Below are 22,024 nucleotides of genomic sequence, written 5' to 3'. Positions count from 1 at the left end.
TATGACTTAAAAACAACTAATAGTAGTGTCTCTTTTGGATTAATTTCAAGAGATAAAAATATGTTCTGGAACGTAATATTTTCAAAAAGTCTGAGGTGACCAAAAACAGTATATGATTAAAAAAAACCATTTAACCATAGCTAGTATATTAAAATATTTATGATAACAATCAGAGTTCACTCAGTTCAAACAAGTTCAGCAGGCACAGAACACAAAGGAAGGAATGGGAAAGAACAGGTCTTGAAATTCCAGAACAAAGCAAATCTTTGAGTTATCTGTATAATTCAAGGTTCCAATTACTATAGGTTTTACTGGCTGCCTATTTTTCCTATTCCCAATAGCATAAACAAAATTATTTTTCAATTATATTTCAAGTTGACTCTACTTACTCCTGGTGGAAATATCTGAATAACATTTCCAGCTATGTCTAGGATTCTTAGGTTCAAAAGATCACAAAGTCCCTGTGTCAGGAAACAAAAGAGGGAGAGAGCTTTTTAAAAGTCTAATATGTAGAATCACAAACATTTCTTGTAAGCTTAAACTTGATGAAGTTGACCACCTTTCCTAATTACCTGGTCAATTCTTCAGTATATCTCCCCAGGGAGATCACTAGGTCTGGATCACCAGATTCTTTCAATTCTCCATTTCCTCTGACCACTCCAGGGCAACATACATGGTGACCAAGAACTAGAGTATTTGTAGTAAATATCTGTAGGTTCAAATTCACCTCCAACACTTACTATATATCTATAGGCAAATTTCTTAATCTTTGTACTTTAGTTTCTCCATTTGTAACATGGAAATGTTAATGGAAGCCACTATCTTCAATATGGATGCTGAATGCATTAAATAAATTACTAATCAAAAGGGCTTACTGAAGGGCTTAATACATAGTGAGCACTTAGTGGACATTTCTATCATTAAAACAGAAAGAACCTTTGGGAGACAGAACACAGACATAATCTTAGAAAGCTATTTCTATCAACAATTCCACTGGTATTTATTTCACATCTACCTTTTGTGTGGCATTGTGCTAACACAACCTTTTCCTTATAAGGGAAATCTGTTAGTCTAGCCACATGCCCGATGTGACTGGATGGGCATATACCTTCATATGCATGTGTGCAGACATACACATAATTTATAATGTACCAGAAAATGATTCATAATATGTTTAGTAACAAAACAAATGAGTATTTTCTGTAATGTCTTATCATTTATAATTCAGACCAAAAAGAACAATGATAGACTGAAATGTATTAAATGTACAAGGACATAAATGATTATAGGCATTCTTTACATGATAATTCAGGACAGGACTTACTAGCATTCAAATTTTTTAAAGTCTAAACGCCTTGGGTTTATAAAATTGTAAGACTATTGATTTGAAGTACGGACTTTTAAGTTAGACAGACATGGATCTGAGCTCTTTTCCTGACTTTTGCAAACTATGTTCAAGTCACATAACCTCTCTGATCTTTATTCTAAAATGGGTATAGTAAGAGATACATTATAAAGTTGTTATGAACACTAAGTAATGTAATGCTTCATGATGATCCTATTGCTGCTGTTATTGCTTTTCCCTCAAATGAGGGAGACATGCTTTTAATAGGTTTAATCTGTAATTCCAAGACATTTTCTTACTTGTTTATAGTAAGTCAAATTTTTAAGGAATATAACAATAAAATTTTCGAAATATACTTATTTATAGCCTATACCTTGGTATATTTTTACATATCACATTACAGGGTGCACAGACCTTTTAAAGGGAATATATTCTTTTCTAAAAAATTTATTCATTTATTATTTATTTGGCTGCATCGGGTCTTAGTTGCAGCGCAGGCTCTTCATTGCAGCACATGGGCTTCTCTCTAGTTGTGGCGCACAGTCTCCAGAGCACGCGGGCTCAGTAGTTGCGGCAGGCGGGCTCTTTAGTTGTGACGTGTGGGCTCAGTAGTTGCAGCACACAGGCTTAATTGCCCCACAACATGTGGGATCTTAGTTCCCCGACCAGGGATCAAACCCGCATCCCCTGCATTGTAAGGTGGATTCTTAACCACTAGACCACCAGAGAAGTCCCAAGGGAATATCTTCTTGAGAGAAAAGTGAAACAGTAGGAATTAATCTGTTTTTTTATTCCTCAAGTTACTGTATGCCATGCATTTCCTCCTATCAAATTAATTCTAATTTGCATAAGTAAGGAAGGTAAAGCTGTTGACAGGTTCTTAACAGGAAACGGTACTCTTAAACTGGGAAATTTGAGGAGAGTTTAATAAAGCCACTATTTATAAAAGTTTGACAGGGTTCAGGGAAATCAACGAGGTTCCCTAAACCAAGAAAGGTAGTTCCCTAAAACCACAAGGTTCCCAAAAGCTAGCAACAGCAGGGAGTTCTGTAATACCACAGGCCTAAAGAGTCAAGGGAATGTAATAATGTCCATTGAGGATCACCTGACATTTGCTATGACCCTCCAGAAAAGCATGCAGGCAACTCACAGCACCCTATTAGAGAGAACACCAGGGGAAAACTATATGGTACTCAATATCCCCCTGCCCTTTCACCTCCTGCTATTGCCCCTCATTGGCCATATCCTAGAGGAAGCCTGAGGACAAAGGAGCTCATTGATGCCCATACGGGTCAGTCTCCCAGGCACAGAGCAGGTTGGAAAAGGATGGAGAGTGGATGTAAAGAAAAAATGAAAGATATCTAGCACATACTTGAAAACCAAAAAGTACTAATATTTTGTGCTGTATATAGAGTTGCCAGATAAAATACAGGACACTCACTTAAATTTAAATTTCAGACAAAAAAAGTAAGATTTTTAAAACATATAAGTATGTCCCATGTAATATTTGGAACATACTTATACTAAAAGAAATTCTTCATCGGTAATCTGAAATTCAGATTTAAGCATTCTGTATTTTTATTTACTAAATCTGGCATCCCTAGCTTTGTGAAAAAATCCAGGTTATAACCTTCCTTTGTCATAGGGATTTGGGAACTGATTATACCTAATCAGAGGGAAAGCAAATGACCTCTTGTACTCAGATGCACAAATCTATTCTTCAACTGCTCCTTATCATGGTGTAATGAGTTCTTCACCAACAAAAGAAAATTTGGTTCCATCTTTTGCTTACCTCTGGCAAAGATTCAATGTTGTTCCTGACCAGAAGAAGCTTCTGGAGCTTCTTCAAGAAATTAATCTCTTTGGGTATACAAATGAGCTGATTGTAGTTAAGTTGAAGTTCAGAAAGATTCTCAAGGAAACAAAGTTCCCTAGGAATGCTGGCTAGCTGGTTATGATTTATACTCAGATATGTAAGGCTTTTTAATCTAAAAAATAAACAAAGTGTATGAATGAAATTCACAAGAATAAGAAAGTCCATTGTACAGACCCCACTTATCAGAACCATGCATCAATTCATATTTTTTGTAGCTCACCTGAGCTTTTCTTCAGTCAAGTGTTCACAACTACTATGAATCATTTGAGCATAAAAAAACTTTGTTGTAATTTAACTTTTAAAGATTTTTATAATCAGATGGTTTATGTTAAAAGTTAAAATTTTATCTAATCAAAACTTATATTTAAGAAAAAAAAATTCTATCTTTATTCTTTGTACATATACAGTAGCTATACTGAAGAGGAAGCCAGAGGACAAAGGAGAACATATACACACACATGGATATAGACAGGTATAGATTTAGATATAGATTATACATCCTGTACCACTTAGTTGCTGTGGAAGATGCAAAGACAGATCAGTCACAAATTCTGCCTTTATGTATATCATTGTCTAGAAGGAGATATTAGATAGAGCCATAAAATGAGGATAGAAAATGCCAACAAACAAGGAGAAAAGGGTTAAGATTTGAGTCTGTAATTGCAGATATAGTACCTGAGGTCCCTCAGAAGCATTTCAGAAGAAACAACATTTTGAACTTGGCCTTGAATAATAGAACCTGTAAAATTAGAGCAACAGGAAGGCATAGCGAACTGAGAAAATATTAGTATTTTGAATAAAGAAGCAGGAACAAATTAGCACTACTGAGCACCAACTATGTACTTGTGCATTAAATTTAATCTACAGCACAACCCTAAGGCTGGAGTTATCACCCTTAATCCAGAAATGAGGAAAATAAAGGATCAGAGGCAGTGAATAACTTGCCCAACTTAAACATCAGAAAACCATGTCAAGATTCAAATGCAGATGTGTCTTCTTGCAAAGCTAAGAATGAAGATTTATAATGCTCTCAAGCTGTTGAAGTTAAATTAGTAACATAATGAGGTGACATTTCTAGACAGTTTAAAATAGGGGACTGTTGCTTACAACAATAGTCAGTGCTAGTAAAAGACATTTGGGGGAAGATTCTATGAACTCTATCGTGGAAGCCACGTGAATACATGAGACTGACAGAAAGAATAACAACTACAAAAGAGCAGAAGGAGATAGAGAGGAAGCAGATGGAAAGATTCTTGAGAAATATGAACATCTGACAAACAAACGAAAACCAAAGGCACCCAGAGAAGGCATGAGCAGAAAAATAGATGAACCTGGTTAACAAGGAATTTCTAAAGGTATGAGAGGAGAGTATTTCAAAATTAGAAAGATAGTCAAAATGTTAAAGAGAGGTACTGCAAAAAAAAACAAACAAACCTACTAGAACTAAAAGAAGGGTCACAGACTACAAAGTCACTATTAAAAAATCTACTTTATGTCTATATTGTAGCCACAAACAACTGAAAATAAAAGTTTTCAAAATTCCATTTATAATAACATAAAAAAGCACTTAAAATAGTTAAGAATACATTTAACAAAAGACAATATTGTACTTTGTTCTCCAAACAGAGCTAAGCTTACTAAATTGTGAAATCCTAACATGTTATAGCTGCAAGAATTTCAAAGTTCATCTCCTCACAATTCTTCCTTTAGAGATGAGAAAACCAAGGTCCAAGACAGTTAAATTACTTGGCCAAGGTCATAAGGCTAGTTGCACAAAATTATGACCTGAACCTAGTTCACCAGATCTTCCAAGGTGTCCTTTTTTCATTACATGACCAACACATAAATCAGTTGATAAGCTGAATGAGTGAAAAAGCAAGCAGACAACTATTGGCATTTTCATTACCATAAATATTCCTCTTCTTCATAAATTAGATAGCTTCAAATTTTTTTCTAGTTGCTCTGATTTAAAACATTACTTTTTCTGTAAAAATCTATCTGGGGAAAAATACATTAGCTAGAGGTATAGACAAGTAAATTGGAATAGACTTTAGGTGTTGCAGAAAGCCCTTTGTTGAGAACTATTAATAGTTTTGTATCCTTTAAAAATCTGGATGTTCTTATGTTGTAATACGTCTGTTTCTGTTTGACAGGCAATAAAGAGAGTCTCCAAAGTAAACCTGAGTAGGGTTCTGTCTCCATCTGTCAGAAGAAAAGCCCAAGAGGGTGTTTTGTCTGCAGAAGGACAAGGCCCTCAGCTGGCTCCAGAAAGTCACTGTAACAGCAGCTCATCTGTGCAAATGTGCAGGATGAGGAAAAATAACATTTTGTTTTTGTTTTTGTTAATGATAATAAAATGTGTTTTTTTTAATGAAAATGACATATTGGTTTTAAAATCTTTGCTTTCATATTACCTTCTCCATCAAGCTGAAAATGTTTTACAGTAAAGTTTAATGTCCCCAATTCTGTAACAGAGCAAGCTCCAAGAACCCCCCAGTTAGGAAATCAATAACACAATCAACTTTAGAACTTTGTTTCAAACCCTCACTTTTATACTTAGACTACCAAGTCATGCTCTTTCTCATTTCTCTGAAGTGTTTAAAGAATCGTCTGCTTAAAATCAGTGGCTTGCCTCAGTCCTTCAGGTGCCGCTTCACTATGTATAAATCCCACAAGGACTAGAGGCTAGGCATACCGTGTTCAAATGACCAGGATGGGGAGAAATGGCAGCTTGGGGGCGGGGGCGTGGGGGGGAGTAGTGGTAACCAGCTCTCACTAGAAACAAAATTACCTGCTGATTTCTTGAGGAATCCATGTAATCTGATTGTTGTTCAGATTAAGCAGGATCAAATTTTGTAAGCCATCTGTTAGAAAACAATTTTAGTCACTTTAGATATCCGTTAGAAAATAATTTTTAGTCACTTTTCTGTACACCTTTGTTTTCCTTCTGGTTTCTTGCCTTGGCCAAGGCTCTTTGGGTTGCTGGTAACTGATACCCTCTCAGATTAACTTAATCAAAAAGGCATAATTTATCCCAGTTAGAAAGCTAAGTCTTGGCACCTGAGGATAGAGGGCCAAACTCACCACAAACTGGAACCAGAAACTATTATAAAAGGCACTGGAACCCAGGGTTTTAGTTTTGTTTTTGAAACTCAGAACCGTAGTCCCACAAATGTTTGTGAAATGCATGAATGACGACCAAAGGGTCTTCCTGACAAGCCGAACTCATCCACCAAACATGAAAACCGCACGGGAAACCAGCCCAATGCACCACGGCCCACAACTCCCTGGCGAAGAGGGCGAAGTGGACATAGAGTGTGTTCAACTCTATTCCAGAGCCAGAGTCTCCTTGAAGTGGAAGAAGTAGATGGGCGCTGGTGCGTGAAACAGCTACTTGCTGATCTTCTTCACCGGAGACTGGAAGGAGCTGGGGAATTCTCTTGCTGTATTTAGTGGGGAGCAGGTCCTCTTGGGTCACCAGCTTCTGCAGGGAGCTCAAGACAAAGTCGATGTACTAGAGGACTATGCACTTGAGTTTCATTTTTTGTGGAAAAATATTTCTGCAAGATACATGAGCTAATATTTTAAAGTACTTTAAAGAGATAGTACCAGAATTTACCTGTGCTCTTTCATATATACCTCTAACTGAGGGCCCATGAAATAATACCCTTAATAAATGCTGCTCAATGATAACAATGATAATATATAGCACCCATGCCTCAAAAGTTCACAGAACTTTATAAATTCTATTATATAGTTCTAATTTTACTATTGGGGACACATAGTAGTAAAATGCCTTACATGAGTTAATGAACCTATAAAAATTATCTGGATCTCTGTCCTGTGTTCTGTCCTTAAGCATACTCTACCTATATTAAATAGGAAAAATGTCATATTAAATGGAGAAATTATTAGTTTAAGGGAAACACAAAGAAAAAAATAAAAAATGCCATTTATTGAATCTCATATCTTTTCTTTAAAATTCTCCCCAAGTTGATTTACGCTTAACATCCTGAGCAAAGATTGTGACTTAGTGTTTGAGACAGTGTAAAAAGTGTAAAGAACAAGGAGAGCTGTGTAGAGCTTTTCTTTATTTGATTTTCAACTAGTTTTCTCTCTGGGCCAGAGAAAGGGTGCCCAGATTTGAGAGTCTAAATGTACACTGATTCTGAAAAGGGGAAAATTTACTAACACTAATGCTTATTTATTTCTTAGATCTATATGTAAAGAAATACATAATATGGTAGTCGGAAAAAAAGTTGTTCCCCAAATTCCCTAATTTCAAGTGTAAATATCTCCAACCAAGAAAGATTAAAACGTAAAATCCCTTTTTCCCTTTACTTTCAAATTGTTCAATATAAGGAAATTAAGTTTGACACTATAATTATGCTCGTCTGACTCACCACATACTCCAGATGCAAATCTATGAATCTTATTTCCAAATAAATGGAGCTTCTTCAAGGATGTAAGGTATTTCATCTCTTCTGGAACTTCTTCCAAAAGGTTGTTTCCCAGATTTAGTGCTGTCAACTGCAAACATATAGAGATTTAATGAACTCATACATTATCCACTTTACATGAGAAAAAAGAAATAATTAAGCCCCTTTGCTGAGATACATATAACCTAAAAAAACAACATAATCTTAATTATTACACATGTACCTAAAATTACCTATATAAATAAAGGTCATTTGAGTTCATGTTCAAACAGTTTATGTTAATTTAAGCACAATTTAATTCTCAATTAAAGTACTTAACTTCATTAAAATTGTATTACAAACCATTTCACGGGTATTCAAAAACACAATTAATGATCCATTCATAAGTCACTTGAGCAACTCAGGAGTATCCTAACATTAAAAATTCAGCAAAGGGGCTAATTTCCTGAAATCAGAAATTAGCTGGAGATCTGAGGTCCTTCTGTCATACTAATCCCAAATGAGCTTTTTCACTTAGGCCAATAAGATTTCTATAATACATGGATGGGGCTGGGGTGGGAGGGTGGCCTTTAACATCACTCTGTGATCACAAAGTTCATAAGAGAAACTATTGGCATGATATGGTAGGGTAGGGAAGATCTGCCCTATGTACCTACTAACATCAGATTGGTCAGACATAGGAAGGATACATAAAAGGAGTTAGAGGGCTTCCCTGGTGGCGCAGTGGTTGAGAGTCCGCCTGCCGATGCAGGGGACACGGGTTCGTGCCCCGGTCCGGGAGGATCCCACATGCCGCGGAGCGGCTGGGCCCGTGAGCCACACCTACTGAGCCTGCGCGTCTGGAGCCTGTGCTCCGCAGCAAGAAAGGCCGCGATAGTGAGAGGCCTGCGCACCGTGATGAAGAGTGGCCCCCCGCTTGCCACGACTAAAGAAAGCCCTCGCACAGAAACGAAGACCCAACCCAGCAAAAATAAATTAATTAATAAACTCCTACCCCCAACATCTAAAAAAAAAAAAAAAAACTCCAACAAAAAAGGAGTTAGAAAGATCCTCTAGATCCTCTAATCCAGGGGTCCCCAACACACCCCTATTTTAAGGAGGAAGATTCAAGTCAAATCCCAAAGGAAGGTTAAGTAAAATAAAAGCATACAAGTAACCACTGGACTTAGCAACGTTAAAGTTATTGGTGACCTTGATAACAGGGGTGAAGTGCTGAGGAGGAAACTGAAGTATGCTGTGGAGAAAATGTGAGAAAGTGAAGACAATGACTAAAATACAATTCTTTAAAGAACTTTTGTTATGAAGGGACACTAGAAAATTAGGAGGGAGCTGGAGGGTTTGTATTTTGTTTAAAATAAAATATAGTACAGCTTATTTATATGCGGATGAAAATAATCTTATAGATAGTGAGAAACTAATGATATAAGGACAGGGATAATTGCAGCATCAAAATCCTTTAGTAGACGAGCAAGGATAGGATCCAAAATACAAATGGGTGATAGCCTTGGATAAGAGCAGGGACTTCCCCCTGAATTTGTTCCATTCTTCCTTAACCATTTCCCTCTGGACATAATTTCCAGACCCTTTACCATCCTGGTTACACTCTTATTTTTCTAAGTACTCCTCTCTAGAAACATGGTACCTAGAGTGAGACAGGAAATGTGATCTCATAGCATAGATCTGTTGGGACCATGGAATTTGCCTCAGGCAGATGACTATACTTCTGTTGCAGCCTAACATGACTACAACATGCACTCTTTCAGAAATGGGGCACATGGTTGGTGCATAATTAATTTTGTCTGTGGCCAAGAAAAACCTACTGTCAAGGAGATAACTCACATCCTGAACTTGTGCAATTGAATGCTTTTCTTAACTTAAATGTAGGAATTTACGGTTATCCCTGTAAAAATGTCATCTTGTTGGTTTTGGCTCAAGAGACATAAGTGGATGTGATGCTCTCACTCTAAATTCAGAATCTAAATTAGACAATGTCAGTGGACAAATGAGATCTGTTTTTCCCCTCCCCACTTTGGCTAATGTACTCATCTTTCTCATAATCATATGGTAGCCAAACTTTGGAATCACCTAGAACTTTCTCTCTCTCTCTCTCTCTCTCTCTCTCTCTCTCTCTCTCTCTCTCTCTCTCTCTCTCTCTCTCTCGCCACCTAAATTCAATCAGTAACCAAGTCCTATTCTCAAAATGCCTCTTAGATGCAACTTTTTCAACTCTCATTGCAATTACCCTAACACTAATCCTCATTACTGCCTGCCTATAGCATTACCTAACTTAAGAATGTAAAGAACGGGCTATTTTATCATTTAAACTCCTTTTACCTGTCCTACTGGATTATATATAAAGAGTTGCCCAAATAATCAGTCCATGAGGAATTTCCCTACTTAGTATGTCCTAAATGTTTCTTGGCTCCCTGTGGCCTTTTCCTCATCTTTGTATGCTTGTCCCAAATAGTGTCTGTGTATCCCAACTCGTCCTAAATTTGATTTGATTTATTTAATTGCATTGGCCTACCCATACCTCTAAGTTATAACCTGTCTGTAGCCTGCCTTGAAATGGACGTGTGTGTTTCCTCTTACATTTTGGATATGAGGTAAGCATATCAGTGTCCATTGATGCCTTTGGGTTATAGACTCTAGATTTAATGTGTAGCAATCTTTGGATAAAGAGAGAAGATGATAAGAAGTTTGAGAAGAAAAAGTACTGATTAACTTATTAATACTAATGACTAACATTTAAATAGAATTTAATATATGCCAAATAATGTGCCATGCAACCTTGTACATTGCCTCAGGTGGACTTCAAGGTACCCTTAATTTACAGAAAAGGGATCTGAGGTACAGGCTGTGATTTATGGTGAAATAACATAGCTTCACTCAATGGCCTATACTCTTAATTTCTACATTACACTATTTACTTTAAACTTTTTAAAAAGAATTTATTGTTGCTCAGAACGATCATATATATGCACATAATATATACATTCATTCATACATACATACACCCATTACACACACACAATAGAATTGTATGCAATACATGGATTTCTCATTTTAAATATTCTTGTTCTGTGGGTTACACCATTTAGTCAGTATTTTGCAGTAGGCAAAAGCACAGGCTTAGGAGACCATCTGCTATGCAATGTACTCACTATGGGATCTCAAGAAAGTCACTTAAATTCCTGTCTCCCTTTCTTTTTTTAAAAATGGAGATACTAGCATCAACTTCTCAGGGCTGCCTTAAGGATTAGAGATAATATAATGAAGTACCTGGCAAATAGTGGATATTATGAAACGCTAACTATAATCTTTTAGACTCAGGAGAAGACCATGGAACAAGATGTTAGACATACATGATGCTAGGAATGCTTCATATAGTATATATGTTGACACTTTGACTCAGTTTTCAATTTTTAAACCTGTTTTCTTAATGATTTCTAACTCCTTTTTTTGAAATATTTCTAAATTCACAGCCACTTATGAATGATATTTTCAGGAAAGAGAAAATTATCTCTGTTATTCTGTTGGCCACAGGAATAATGACTTTCTGTTAATCAGTTAATTTTGCTGGAAATTTTTTTTGTTATTTCTACAGTGATAATGTGGTTAGGATTCTCTTTCCATTAAACTATCACTATACTTTGGTTCTCCAAATATTATAATGGATTTCTGTGTTTAATGCTCCCCCTTGGCATATATCACCTTCTCCAGGAAGCCATCTTCCTTTTGTAGTTGCATAACACTGTGTACTTTCTATGGCCAATTATTATCTTCTGCTGTGTATTATAGGGACTCATGTATATATCTTACCTTTACTATAAAGTTGGAAATTTTGCAATGATAGGGTATCTGTAATTCATCCAGCATTCAAAAAACAGTGTCTGGAATACAATAGCTGTTTAATAAATGTTAGTTGAATGCTGTCTGCTTAGATCATTTCTTTAATAAGCTAATGGTTCAAACTGTGAAGATACTCATTATGGCTCCACATCATTTGTCTTTTTTCAAAATCAAGTATCTATTGAGCTCAGTCAGTGCCAATCTACCCAGCTGGATTCACTTCCTTCTAATGGGCTGCATGCCTTCTTTATTCTAACCATCTGCTCGTTCTCAATAACCCCTATAATCAATTCAATGAGATGCCTATCATATGTATGCCTAGAACTTGGGCCAGGTATCCTAACATTTAATTATGCTGTGCTTGTAGCTATTAATTATTACTAGAAAACTCTATGCTATTTATTATATCTTTCAATTACTTTTTTGACTTTTAAAATGATTTCCATGACTAACTTGGATAAATTTTTTTTTTATGTAAAAAAATACCAGCTCAAATGTCCATTTTTAATGGGAAGTCTTTCTAAACTAAATTATGGCTTGGTGATACCATTTTGGAACAAACTGTTAAATCATTCACCTGTAACATATACAAATATGTTTGAGCTGGTATTTGAAATATTAATCCTTAAATTCCTTAAAAGACATGGAATATTTCCATTCACTGTACCTAAATAGTGTCACATTCTGTAAACTACTTAATAAAATAATTGAATCAAATTAATAAAAGAAAAATAAGACATTTACATTTTTTAGTTATGTATATGGCCAAGGTATGTGGGACAGGGCAGCATTAGGGCTCACTCTACTAATTCTATTTTTTTTTTAATGGAAAATTTAAAAAAAATTTTTATTGGAGTTTAGTTGATTTACAGTGTTGTGTTAGTTGCATGTGTACAGCAAAGTGAATGTTATACATATACATACATCCACTCTTTTTTAGATTCTTTTCCCATATAGGCCATTACAGAGTATTGAGTAGAGTTCCCTGTGCTATACAGCAGGTCCTTATTAGTTATCTATTTTATATATAGTAGCGTGTATATGTCAATCCTAATTTCCCAATTTATCCCTCCCCCCCTCCACCCTAGTAATCATAGTTTGTTTTCTACATGCTTATTCTTGGCTAATTTCAAAACTATTATTTAATTTTTCAGTAACTTTTTGTGTGTGTGTGCAATACGCGGGCCTCTCACTGTTGTGGCCCCTCCCGTTGCGGAGCACAGGCTCCGGACTCGCAGGCTCAGCGGCCATTGCTCACGGGCCTAGCCGCTCCGCAACATGTGGGATCCTCCCGGACCAGGGCACGGACCCGTGTCCCATGCATCGGCAGGCGGACTCTCAACCACTGCACCACCAAGGAAGCCCCTCTGCCCATTTTTTGATAGGGTTATTTGTTTTTTTAATATTGAGCTGCATGAGCTGTTTATATATTTTGGAGATTAATCTTTTGTCCATTGATTCGTTTGCAAATATTTTCTCCCATTCTGAGGGTAAAAAATCACCAATTTTGATAAGTTTTTTTTTTTTTAATTCACGCTGATATTACAGCTGTCACAATACAGTCTAACAAAGTTGTTTTGAATGAATTTAAAGACAACTAAGTGCTACTAGAGTCATCTTACAGGAACAAAAATGAAAGAGCTGTTTGGACAACCCAATACATCAAGTCAGATTTCTCAAAACAATTATAGTTTCATTGGAAATAGTATCAAGGTCCATCTAATCTCTAGAGAATCCCTGTGACCCCTAAGACCTGTTCCCTTAGAGCCCCAAATTAATCCCAGTGTCATGAAATTGGCACTTCCTACTCAACAGTATTACAAGGAATCTCTGGCATTCACAGCAGAAGCATTAACAAGGCTTACCTTTTAGCATCCTGTCGGAAGCTTCTAAAGGAAAGACTAAAGAAGCAAGGATTAGAGTTCCAAATCTTGGAAAAGGGGAATTGCAACACAAAACTCATTCAAGTAAAATGTAAAACTTTCAAGTGTTTGGAAAAACTAAGCAATTGTATGTTTGAGTTGGGGTAGAGGCTAAAATTTTCTGAGTAACCTACATGGTTAAGACACTATACATGAGATAAATCAAGGGAGGCACAGAGAGATTATGTGCTCAGTTGGCAAGTCAGAGAAGAGGGTTGGGGCTCTTCTAGACATCTGACAGCTAGAGGAAGAAGCAGAAGTTCCAGTAGGGGTTCAAGAGGCTTAATGCAGGCTTGGGCATACAAGCAGAGGCAAAGGAGGAATGAAAGTAGTGTAGAGAGAAGGAATTCACTAGGTGTCTGTGTGCCAGGACAGGATACAATAAACAAGTATAAGAAAGCCTTGTTTTTATAGCAAAGCCAGGCTTAGAAAACATGAGGTGTTACCTACTCGATGGAGGAAGAGCGCATTTCCAGTGGATGGGACAGGGAAAGGACAGGCTTGACGCTGACAAACAGTAAAAACAATGTCAGATCCTTTCTGTTCTGCCAGACTTAGTGAGACCCAGAATGCCCAAGGAGGGAGAGATAGGGAAAGTTGTTGCATATGGTTTTCCTCTTGTGTTCCTCTGCATAACTCCCATCCTTCAGATCTTATCTCAGTTGCACTTCTCAGGTCTACCTTCCCTGATTTCTCTGACTACAACTCCTCATAACACAATATAATTCTTCTTCATGACACTTTTCACAATTATAATTTTACATGTATCTGTATATTTGATTACCTTTTTCCACTAAACCTGAGAGTTGGGACACATGATGTTTTCATTCCTTTTTGTATTATCAGCATCTAGCAGAGTGCTAGTCTACTACTGGCAGGCACAATAACTATTTGTTAAACATAGAAAAGAAGAAAGGCAGGAAGGGAGGGAGGGAAGGAGGAAGGGAGGGGGGTGATTGGGTTAGGGGGTCCTCCAAAAGGACAGTAAAAGTATGAAAAGGAGAGACTAGGGATGCAATAACAATTTACAAACTACCCAACTCTGCTTAGAGTTGCCTTTATTTACTGTCAATTGTTTATGGTCAAATAAAAAGCTATGGCAGACCACATCTTTGTCCTGGACAGCTACACGTGTGAACCACTTAAGGTAAACATTGCTGTACTACCACTGGACTTTATGATGCATGTCAACAATGCTGTACACAATTAGAGATAATGGCTATTTGTTTCTTTGGAGATTTTAAACCTATCATGATAGCTCTGTGTTTGATTAAGTTGGACTTAGAAAATGGCTTACATCCCATTTCACTCAAACTGACATTTGATGGTTTACTAAGTGCCAGGCACTAGGGACAAGACAAAGGTCTCCACCCTAAAGAGTTATAATAAAGTGCATCTTTGAAAATTGTTGATATACCAGCACTTCATTAGTCCTAGGCCAAATGCATTCACCATAAATTATAGGACATTAATCCATTTTTATCATGTCATTAGAAGTGATTGAAAATTTCCAGTTTCATTAGTCAAATTAGCAAAGAAAAAAAAGAATAGAATCTGTATTCTCTAAAGAATCTCCTTCCATTTTATCATTGTTGCTAGTTATACCACCATAGCAACTCTAATTTATTTCAAAGTTTCAGTGTCAGGCATTGAGCTTACATATATTAACATTTAATTTAATTCCCAAATGAAGACAAAGACCTTACTTTTTTTTCACATCTGCGTCCTCAGGACCACCATAGACACAAGAAGATGAATGGTAAATATTTGTCAAAAGAATGGATATATAAACAAATGGAGAGTGGGAACAATTCATGTATTGTTCAAACCTGCCACCTTTAGGCAATCCAATTTTTGTTTTTAGGAACTATAAATTGAAAAACACACCCTGGTGAATTTCACACCAAGTGTATAGAATAATAAGACAATACAGCTGAAAACAACCTCAAAAGAGACCTCAGGGCTTCCCTGGTGGCGCAGTGGTTGGGAGTCCACCTGCCGATGCAGGGGAAACGGGTTCGTGCCCCGGTCCGGGAGGATCCCACATGACGCGGAGCAGCTGGGCCCGTGAGCCACGGCCGCTGAGCCTGCGCGTCCGGAGCCTGTGCTCCGCAACGAGAGGGGCCACAACAGTGAGAGGCCCGCGTACCGCAAAAATAAAAAAAGAGAGACCTCATTTTATACATGTATTCACTGGTTGACCTTAGCAAATGACTTAACCTTTCTGAATCATAAATGTTATTAACCATATGAGAGTGATAATTATAACTTCCTTGAAAATGAACAGAGTTCCTAGCATTGTGCCTGGCTCTCAGTGTATGGTGGATGCTGTTATTCTATTTGATACCATTTTGTGAGTGCAAAAATTTTCTAAGTATTACTTTTGTTTTAGGAAGTTAAATATCAAGACTATTTTAATGCTGTGCATTCTGTGGCAAATATAACCCAAAAAAATCAGTATATTGGTGCAAACTGGACTTCCTATAATGATAAAAGAAAGACTAACCCAAAAGTCAAGCAGAGTCTAGACCCAAAGGAAAAAAAAAAAAAAAAAGATAGGGGGAGTTTCAATCATTATTAAAAGCATGACCTGTAGCACCACAAGAAAGAATTCAAACTAACTTTTAAAAAACACATTCGGGGATTTTATAGAAAATTGTTAGAGTAAGAATCATGATCATCTTTGAACTATGACATAAGTATCATCAAGATATGAAGACCACAAGGACACTTGGCAGCATTTCAGCTGAATGCCGCAATGCACCCTGCCTGCTTTATCTGCTATATTTTTCTCCTTAGCACTAATACTACCTCCCATCTGTTTTGCATGTTTCTTTCTTGCATCTCTTCTGACTAGAACATAGCTCCATGAAGGCAGGTATTTTCATCTGTTTTTTTTTTTAATTGCCAAATTACCTGAGACATAGATGGTGCTCAATACTTAAGTGTGGCTTTGAATAAATGAAGGCAGAAATTGAGACCCAGTGAGATTAAATATCTTATGTTTAGTTGGTGAGTGGCTGAAAAGGTTGAAGTATCAGGACTTGCAGACACTCTTCCAGGGCTCTTTGCAGCTCTCTAAGCTCTCTCTTTTCTGAAAGTTTTGTCTTCCCTTTCTATTAGCAGCTGGGAGAATGAGCAGTATTTCTGAACTGTGTAAATAATCTCTATCCATCTTTTGAGGGTTTCTAGCACATTTTATTCAAGCTGCTTCTAGAACTCCCATTATAAAGGGAAAACAGATTTTCTTCAAAACTCCACAACATTGGAAACTCTACATGAAAAAAATTGCTAGTTCATAGCAGTGAAACAATAATGCCATTAGCCTGAGTCTGACTTGTAAAGCACTTTAAAGATAGACCACAAGAAGCCTAGTTTCTAATCAGTTGAATTCTTCTTTAAAAGTAAAATGTGACTTCTTCTTTCAAAGTAAGGGCTGAGCTGAGCCAACACCCTGTTTAAGGAAATTGAATTGGGAAGTCAAAATTTAGGATCTCTCCTAAATAGTCAAAGGATGAGGAGGAGAGTAATGGGGGAGCCACAAGAAGACAAAGTAATGAAGGTCAGACTCTTCGGCTTTTTTTCCTGAGGGGGTATAATTTACAATCTGTAACTTTTTTTTTTTTTTTTTTTTTGTGGTATGCGGGCCTCTCACTGTCGTGGCCTCTCCCGTTGCAGAGCACAGGCTCTGGACGCGCAGGCTCAGTGGCCATGGCTCACGGGCCCAGCCGCTCCGCGGCATGTGGGATCCTCCCGGACAAGGGCACGAACCCGTGTCCCCTGAATCGGCAGGCGGACCCTCAACCACTGCGCCACCAGGGAAGCCCTACAATCTGTAACTTTTTTACTAAACAACTATTAAACAGGAGAGAAGGATGCACATGTTTTCAGATATGCAAGAGTTCAAAAAATTTAATTACCACATACCTAGACTAGGGTGTTATCTGGAGAGTTATTTCTACAAAATAAGTGAGTGAATGAAAAAAGAGGGAAAACATGGTTCCAGGTAACAGTGGGTCCAAGTCAGGAGCCACAAAGGGATATCCGGGCTGACAGTATTCAGCAAACCTAGACAGTAAGCAGCTTAAATTGGGGCAGGAGGACAGAGGCTCCTGGAAGGAAGTTACTCAAGGAAAAAGCATATTTGATAGGGTATGTAATATGATCACATTTAAAATAAAATGAGGCCATGATAAAGGCAAAAGGCACAAGAATAAGTGAAAGACAATTAGAAACCCCAAGGAAACAAAAATAGTATTTGAGGAAGAAAATATAATCATAGTATATTAATTGGTTCCATATAAATGATATTTACTTATTAAAAGTATATGTTTTAGAATTTTAGAATTCTCCATGAGACAAAGATTTAATCATGGTGATAACTGAATAGATTATAAATACTATACATCTCATAAAAGTAAGAAGTTTATAATTTGTGAAGAGGAAGAGGGAAGGAGAGCTGAAAGTGGATTACAGATGCCAACATTGCCATCTTACCAAGTGGGGAATAAAAAGAGATTGTAGTTGATGAAGAAAGAAACAAAGGTTGGGAGATTGGGATTGACACATACACACTACTATATGTAAAACAGATAACTAATAAAAACCTACAGTATAGCACAGGGAACTCTACTTGATACCCTGTAATTACCTAGATGGGAAAAGAATATAAAATAGAGTGGGTATATGTATATGTATAATTGATTAACTTTGCTGTCAGCAGAAAATAATACAACATTGTAAATCAACTATACTCCAATAAAAATTAACTTAAAAAAAGAAACAAAGGTGTAATAATATTAAATTTAAAAGATAACTATGGAGAAACTAAACATATTAATATAAATATATTTGGAAGATGAAGGAGTATGATATCTAAAATGGACAAATCAAGAAAACAAAAAAATTAAAAGTGGTTATAAATAGAGGTCAAAATTAATTGTGGGTGAGGGGGAGTGGAACAGAAGAGAGTTACTTTTTATTATAAACCTTTTATACTATTTGATTTTTTTAAAACAATGCACTGTTACTTTAATGGAAAAAAATTCAAGCAGGGGTGGAGAATTGGCTCTTGGTTCAGTCAAATTTTAAATTCCTTTGCAAAGAAACTCCTCTGTCTCATTAGAAAAGTCCATATCCCAAGGATATCCACTCTTACCACTATTATTCAACATAGTTTTGGAAGTCCTAGCCACGGAAATCAGAAAAGAAAAAGAAATAAAAGGAATACAAATTGGAAAAGAAGAAGTAAAACTGTCACTGTTTGCAGATGACATGATACTATACACAGCGAATCCTAAAGATGCCATCAGAAAACTACTAGAGCCAATCAATGAATTTGGTAAAGTTTCAGGATACAAAATTAATGCACAGAAATCTCCTGCATTCCTATACACTGATAAAGAAAGATTAGAAAAAGAAATTAAGGAAAAAATCCCATTCACCACTGCAGCAAAAAGAATAAAATACCTAGGAATAAACCTACCTAAGGAGGTAAAATACCTGTACTCAGAAAACTATAAGACACTGATAAAAGAAATCAAAGATGACACAAAAAAATGGAGAGATATACCATGTTCTTAGGTTGGAAGAATCAATATTGTGAAAATGACTATTCTACCCAAAGCAATCTACAGTTTCAGTGCAATCCCTATCAAATTACCAATGGCATTTTTTACAGAACTAAAACAAAAAAATCTGAAAATTTGTATGGAGACACAAAAGACTCCAAATAGCCAAAGCAATCTTGAGGGAACAAAATGGAGCTGGAGGAATCAGGCTCCCTGACTTCAGACTATACTGCAAAGCTACAGTAATCAAGACAATATGGTACCAGTACACAAACAGAAATATAGATCAACGGAACAGGATAGAAAGCCCAGAGATAAACCCATGCACCTGTGGTCAACTAATCTATGACAAAGCAGGCAAGCATATACAATGGAGAAAGGACAGTCTCTTCAATAAGTGGTTCTGGGAAAACTGGACAGCTACATGTGAAAGAATGAAATTAGAACACTCCCTAACACCATACACAAAAATAAACTCAAAATGAATTAAAGACCTAAATGTAAGACTGGACACTATAAAACTCTTAGAAAAAAACATAGGAAGAACAGTCTTTGACATAAATCATGCAAGATCTTTTTGACCCACCTCCTAGGGTAATGGAAATAAAAACAAAAATAAACAAATGGGACCTAATAAAACTTCAAAGCTTTTGCACAGCAAAGGAAACCATAAACAAGATGAAAAGACAACCCTCAGAATGGGAGAAAATATTTGCAAATGAATCAACAGACAAAGGATTAATCTCCAAAATATATAAACAGCTCATGCTGCTCAATATTAAAAAAAACAAACAACCCAATCAAAAAATGGGCAGAAGACCTAAATAGACATTTCTCCAAAGAAGACATATAGATGGCCAAGAGGCACATGAAAAGCTGCTCAACATCACTAATATTTAGAGAAATGCAAATCAAAACTACACCTCACACAGGTCAGAATGGCCATCACCAAAAAATCTAGAAACAATAATTGCTGGAGATGGTGTGGAGAAAAGGGAACCCCCTTGCACTGTTAGTGGGAATGTAAACCAATACAGCCACTGTGTAGAACAGTATGGAAGTTCCTTTAAAAACTAAAAATAGAACTACCATATGACCCAGCAATCCCACCCCTGAGTATATACCCTGAGAAAAACATAATTCAAAAAGACACATGCACCTCAATATTCATTGCAGCACTATTTACAGTAGCCAGGTCATGGAAGCAACATAAATGCCCATCAACAGATGAATGGATAAAGATGTGGTACATATATACAATGGAATATTACTCAGCCATTAAAAAGAAATGAAATTGGGTCCTTTGTAGAGACGTGGATGGATGTAGAGACTGTCATACAGAATGAAGTAAGTCAGAAAGAGAAAAACAAATATCATATATTAATGTGTATATATGGAATCTAGAAAAATGGTACAGATGAACTGGTTTGCAAGGCAGAAATAGAGACACAGATGTAGAGAACAAACTTATGGACACCAAAGGGGGAAAGCAGTGGGGGGTGGGGTGGGAGATTGGGATTGACATATATACACTAACATGTATAAAATAGATAACTAATAAGAATCTGCTGTATAAAAATAAATAAATAAAATTCAGGGGGAAAAAAGTCCAAATCTGTTTTACAAATGCACTTTTGGAAGTTATTATTAAAGGGGGAGTTTTTGAGTATTACCATATTTCTTGGAAAGATATGGCCACAGACTACAAACTCAAATAATTTTGGAAAACTAAGAGGAAATGAGGTAGGTGAAGGTAAGAAACTAGAGTTTTGTTTTGTTTTTTTTTTTTTTGTAACTCTGAACTCAAAAGTAATGAACTATAATGAACTACAGTGACTTGGCTGTTATAAGGTTGTTTCAGTGCTGATGACAGTTTAGAAGTGAAGAAAAAGAAAACTGCAAAGTTAATATCCCTTGCCTTCTCCCAACCTCAAGATGTTAGCAGCTGGAGTTTCACATTGTTCAGCAGAAATGTTTAACACAAGCATCTGGGATTCATCCTGTTGCTCTTTAAGGATATTCTTTATTTAAAATACTAACCTTCTTTTAAAGACTACTTCAGAAAAAATGAATGTTCCCTCCTTCCCATTTCCTGCGAACACTCCATTTCAATGTTCAGCCTGCTCCAGGAAATTGAAAAGAACTCCTTTCTTACATCAGAAATATCTCTTCATTCCACATGCAAAAGCTTCAGGATGGTACCCAGGGTGAACAGCATCTCCAGGATCCTCAAACCCACTTCCAGATGGAACCCCCAAGGTAGACAAGTAGATCCAGGCTCCCCACCCCTTTCCAGATGACAGCCTCCAGAAAGATGAGTATAGCAGAGACCTAACCCTCTGATTCCAAATGTGGGTCATAGAACACATGGATAAGTTGAATCTTCTCTCCCTACCATATGTAATTCACTAAGGGAGAAAGCCTTCTGATCCCTTTCCAGCAACCATCCACATTAGTCTCCAGGGAGCTAAGTCTCCAGAGATTGAAGGCTTCTTGTTTTCTCAACTCTTTTCTCTCCTCCTATTTTCCATCCTCAATTGAAAAAGATAATGCTGTTCCTCACCTGGGTCAAGGTGCTTATCTCTGGGCACACTTTGGGGATTCGGTTATTCTGAAGGTCTAGAGTCTTCAAGCCAGGCAGTTTTTCTAACATTGAGGGCATCTTTGTCATGTTCTTTCCATTTAAGGTAACAATTTTAGTGCTTTTACCGCCCTTCAGTGCTCTTATTAACAACTTTTCAGCCATGGGCTTGGAAGAGAAATAGCTTCCTTATTACACATCTTTAGAACCTCTAATTGTAGAATTGGTGTGTCATGGAAACAAAAACATTCTGAGATCTACCATGTTGAAGGTGGGAGGCATTAGATAGGTTCCTGTGTAAAAGGTACGGAGGGAAAATAACTGATTCCGGGTTTGGGGCAGGAAATGTACAAGATGAGCCTAGAATATCTTGTGCCAGAGACAAAAGTTACCAAGGACTAATGAGATCACATCAAAGGACACAGAAGCCACTTCTAAG

The 22,024-nt window shown here is 36.8% G+C and overlaps 1 protein-coding gene across 2 annotated transcripts in view; it reads right to left on the bottom strand.

The window, feature by feature from the left end:
- The window catches only part of LRRC69 (leucine rich repeat containing 69), a 95,338-nt gene extending 73,575 nt beyond the window's left edge, over positions 1–21,763 (bottom strand). Inside the window, exons 1-5 of one of the 2 annotated variants that reach the window (XM_032610326.1) lie at positions 21,568–21,763; positions 7,625–7,751; positions 6,013–6,085; positions 3,138–3,333; positions 390–461 (exon numbers count right to left, since the gene is read on the bottom strand). In XM_032610326.1, coding sequence (XP_032466217.1) covers positions 390–461; positions 3,138–3,333; positions 6,013–6,085; positions 7,625–7,751; positions 21,568–21,750 — 651 coding nt within the window. In that variant the 5' untranslated portion in view covers positions 21,751–21,763. The remainder of the gene's footprint in view (positions 1–389; positions 462–3,137; positions 3,334–6,012; positions 6,086–7,624; positions 7,752–21,567) is intronic. The other variant, XM_032610327.1, reaches the window with a different exon arrangement.
- Between the last annotated feature and the right edge of the window lie 261 nt (positions 21,764–22,024).

This window comes from Phocoena sinus, chromosome 17 (genome assembly GCF_008692025.1).
Source record: "Phocoena sinus isolate mPhoSin1 chromosome 17, mPhoSin1.pri, whole genome shotgun sequence".
Classification (NCBI taxonomy): domain Eukaryota; kingdom Metazoa; phylum Chordata; class Mammalia; order Artiodactyla; family Phocoenidae; genus Phocoena; species Phocoena sinus.
The sequence above is the reverse complement of the archived record's forward strand: the minus strand, read 5'-3'. Positions and strand labels throughout refer to the sequence as shown.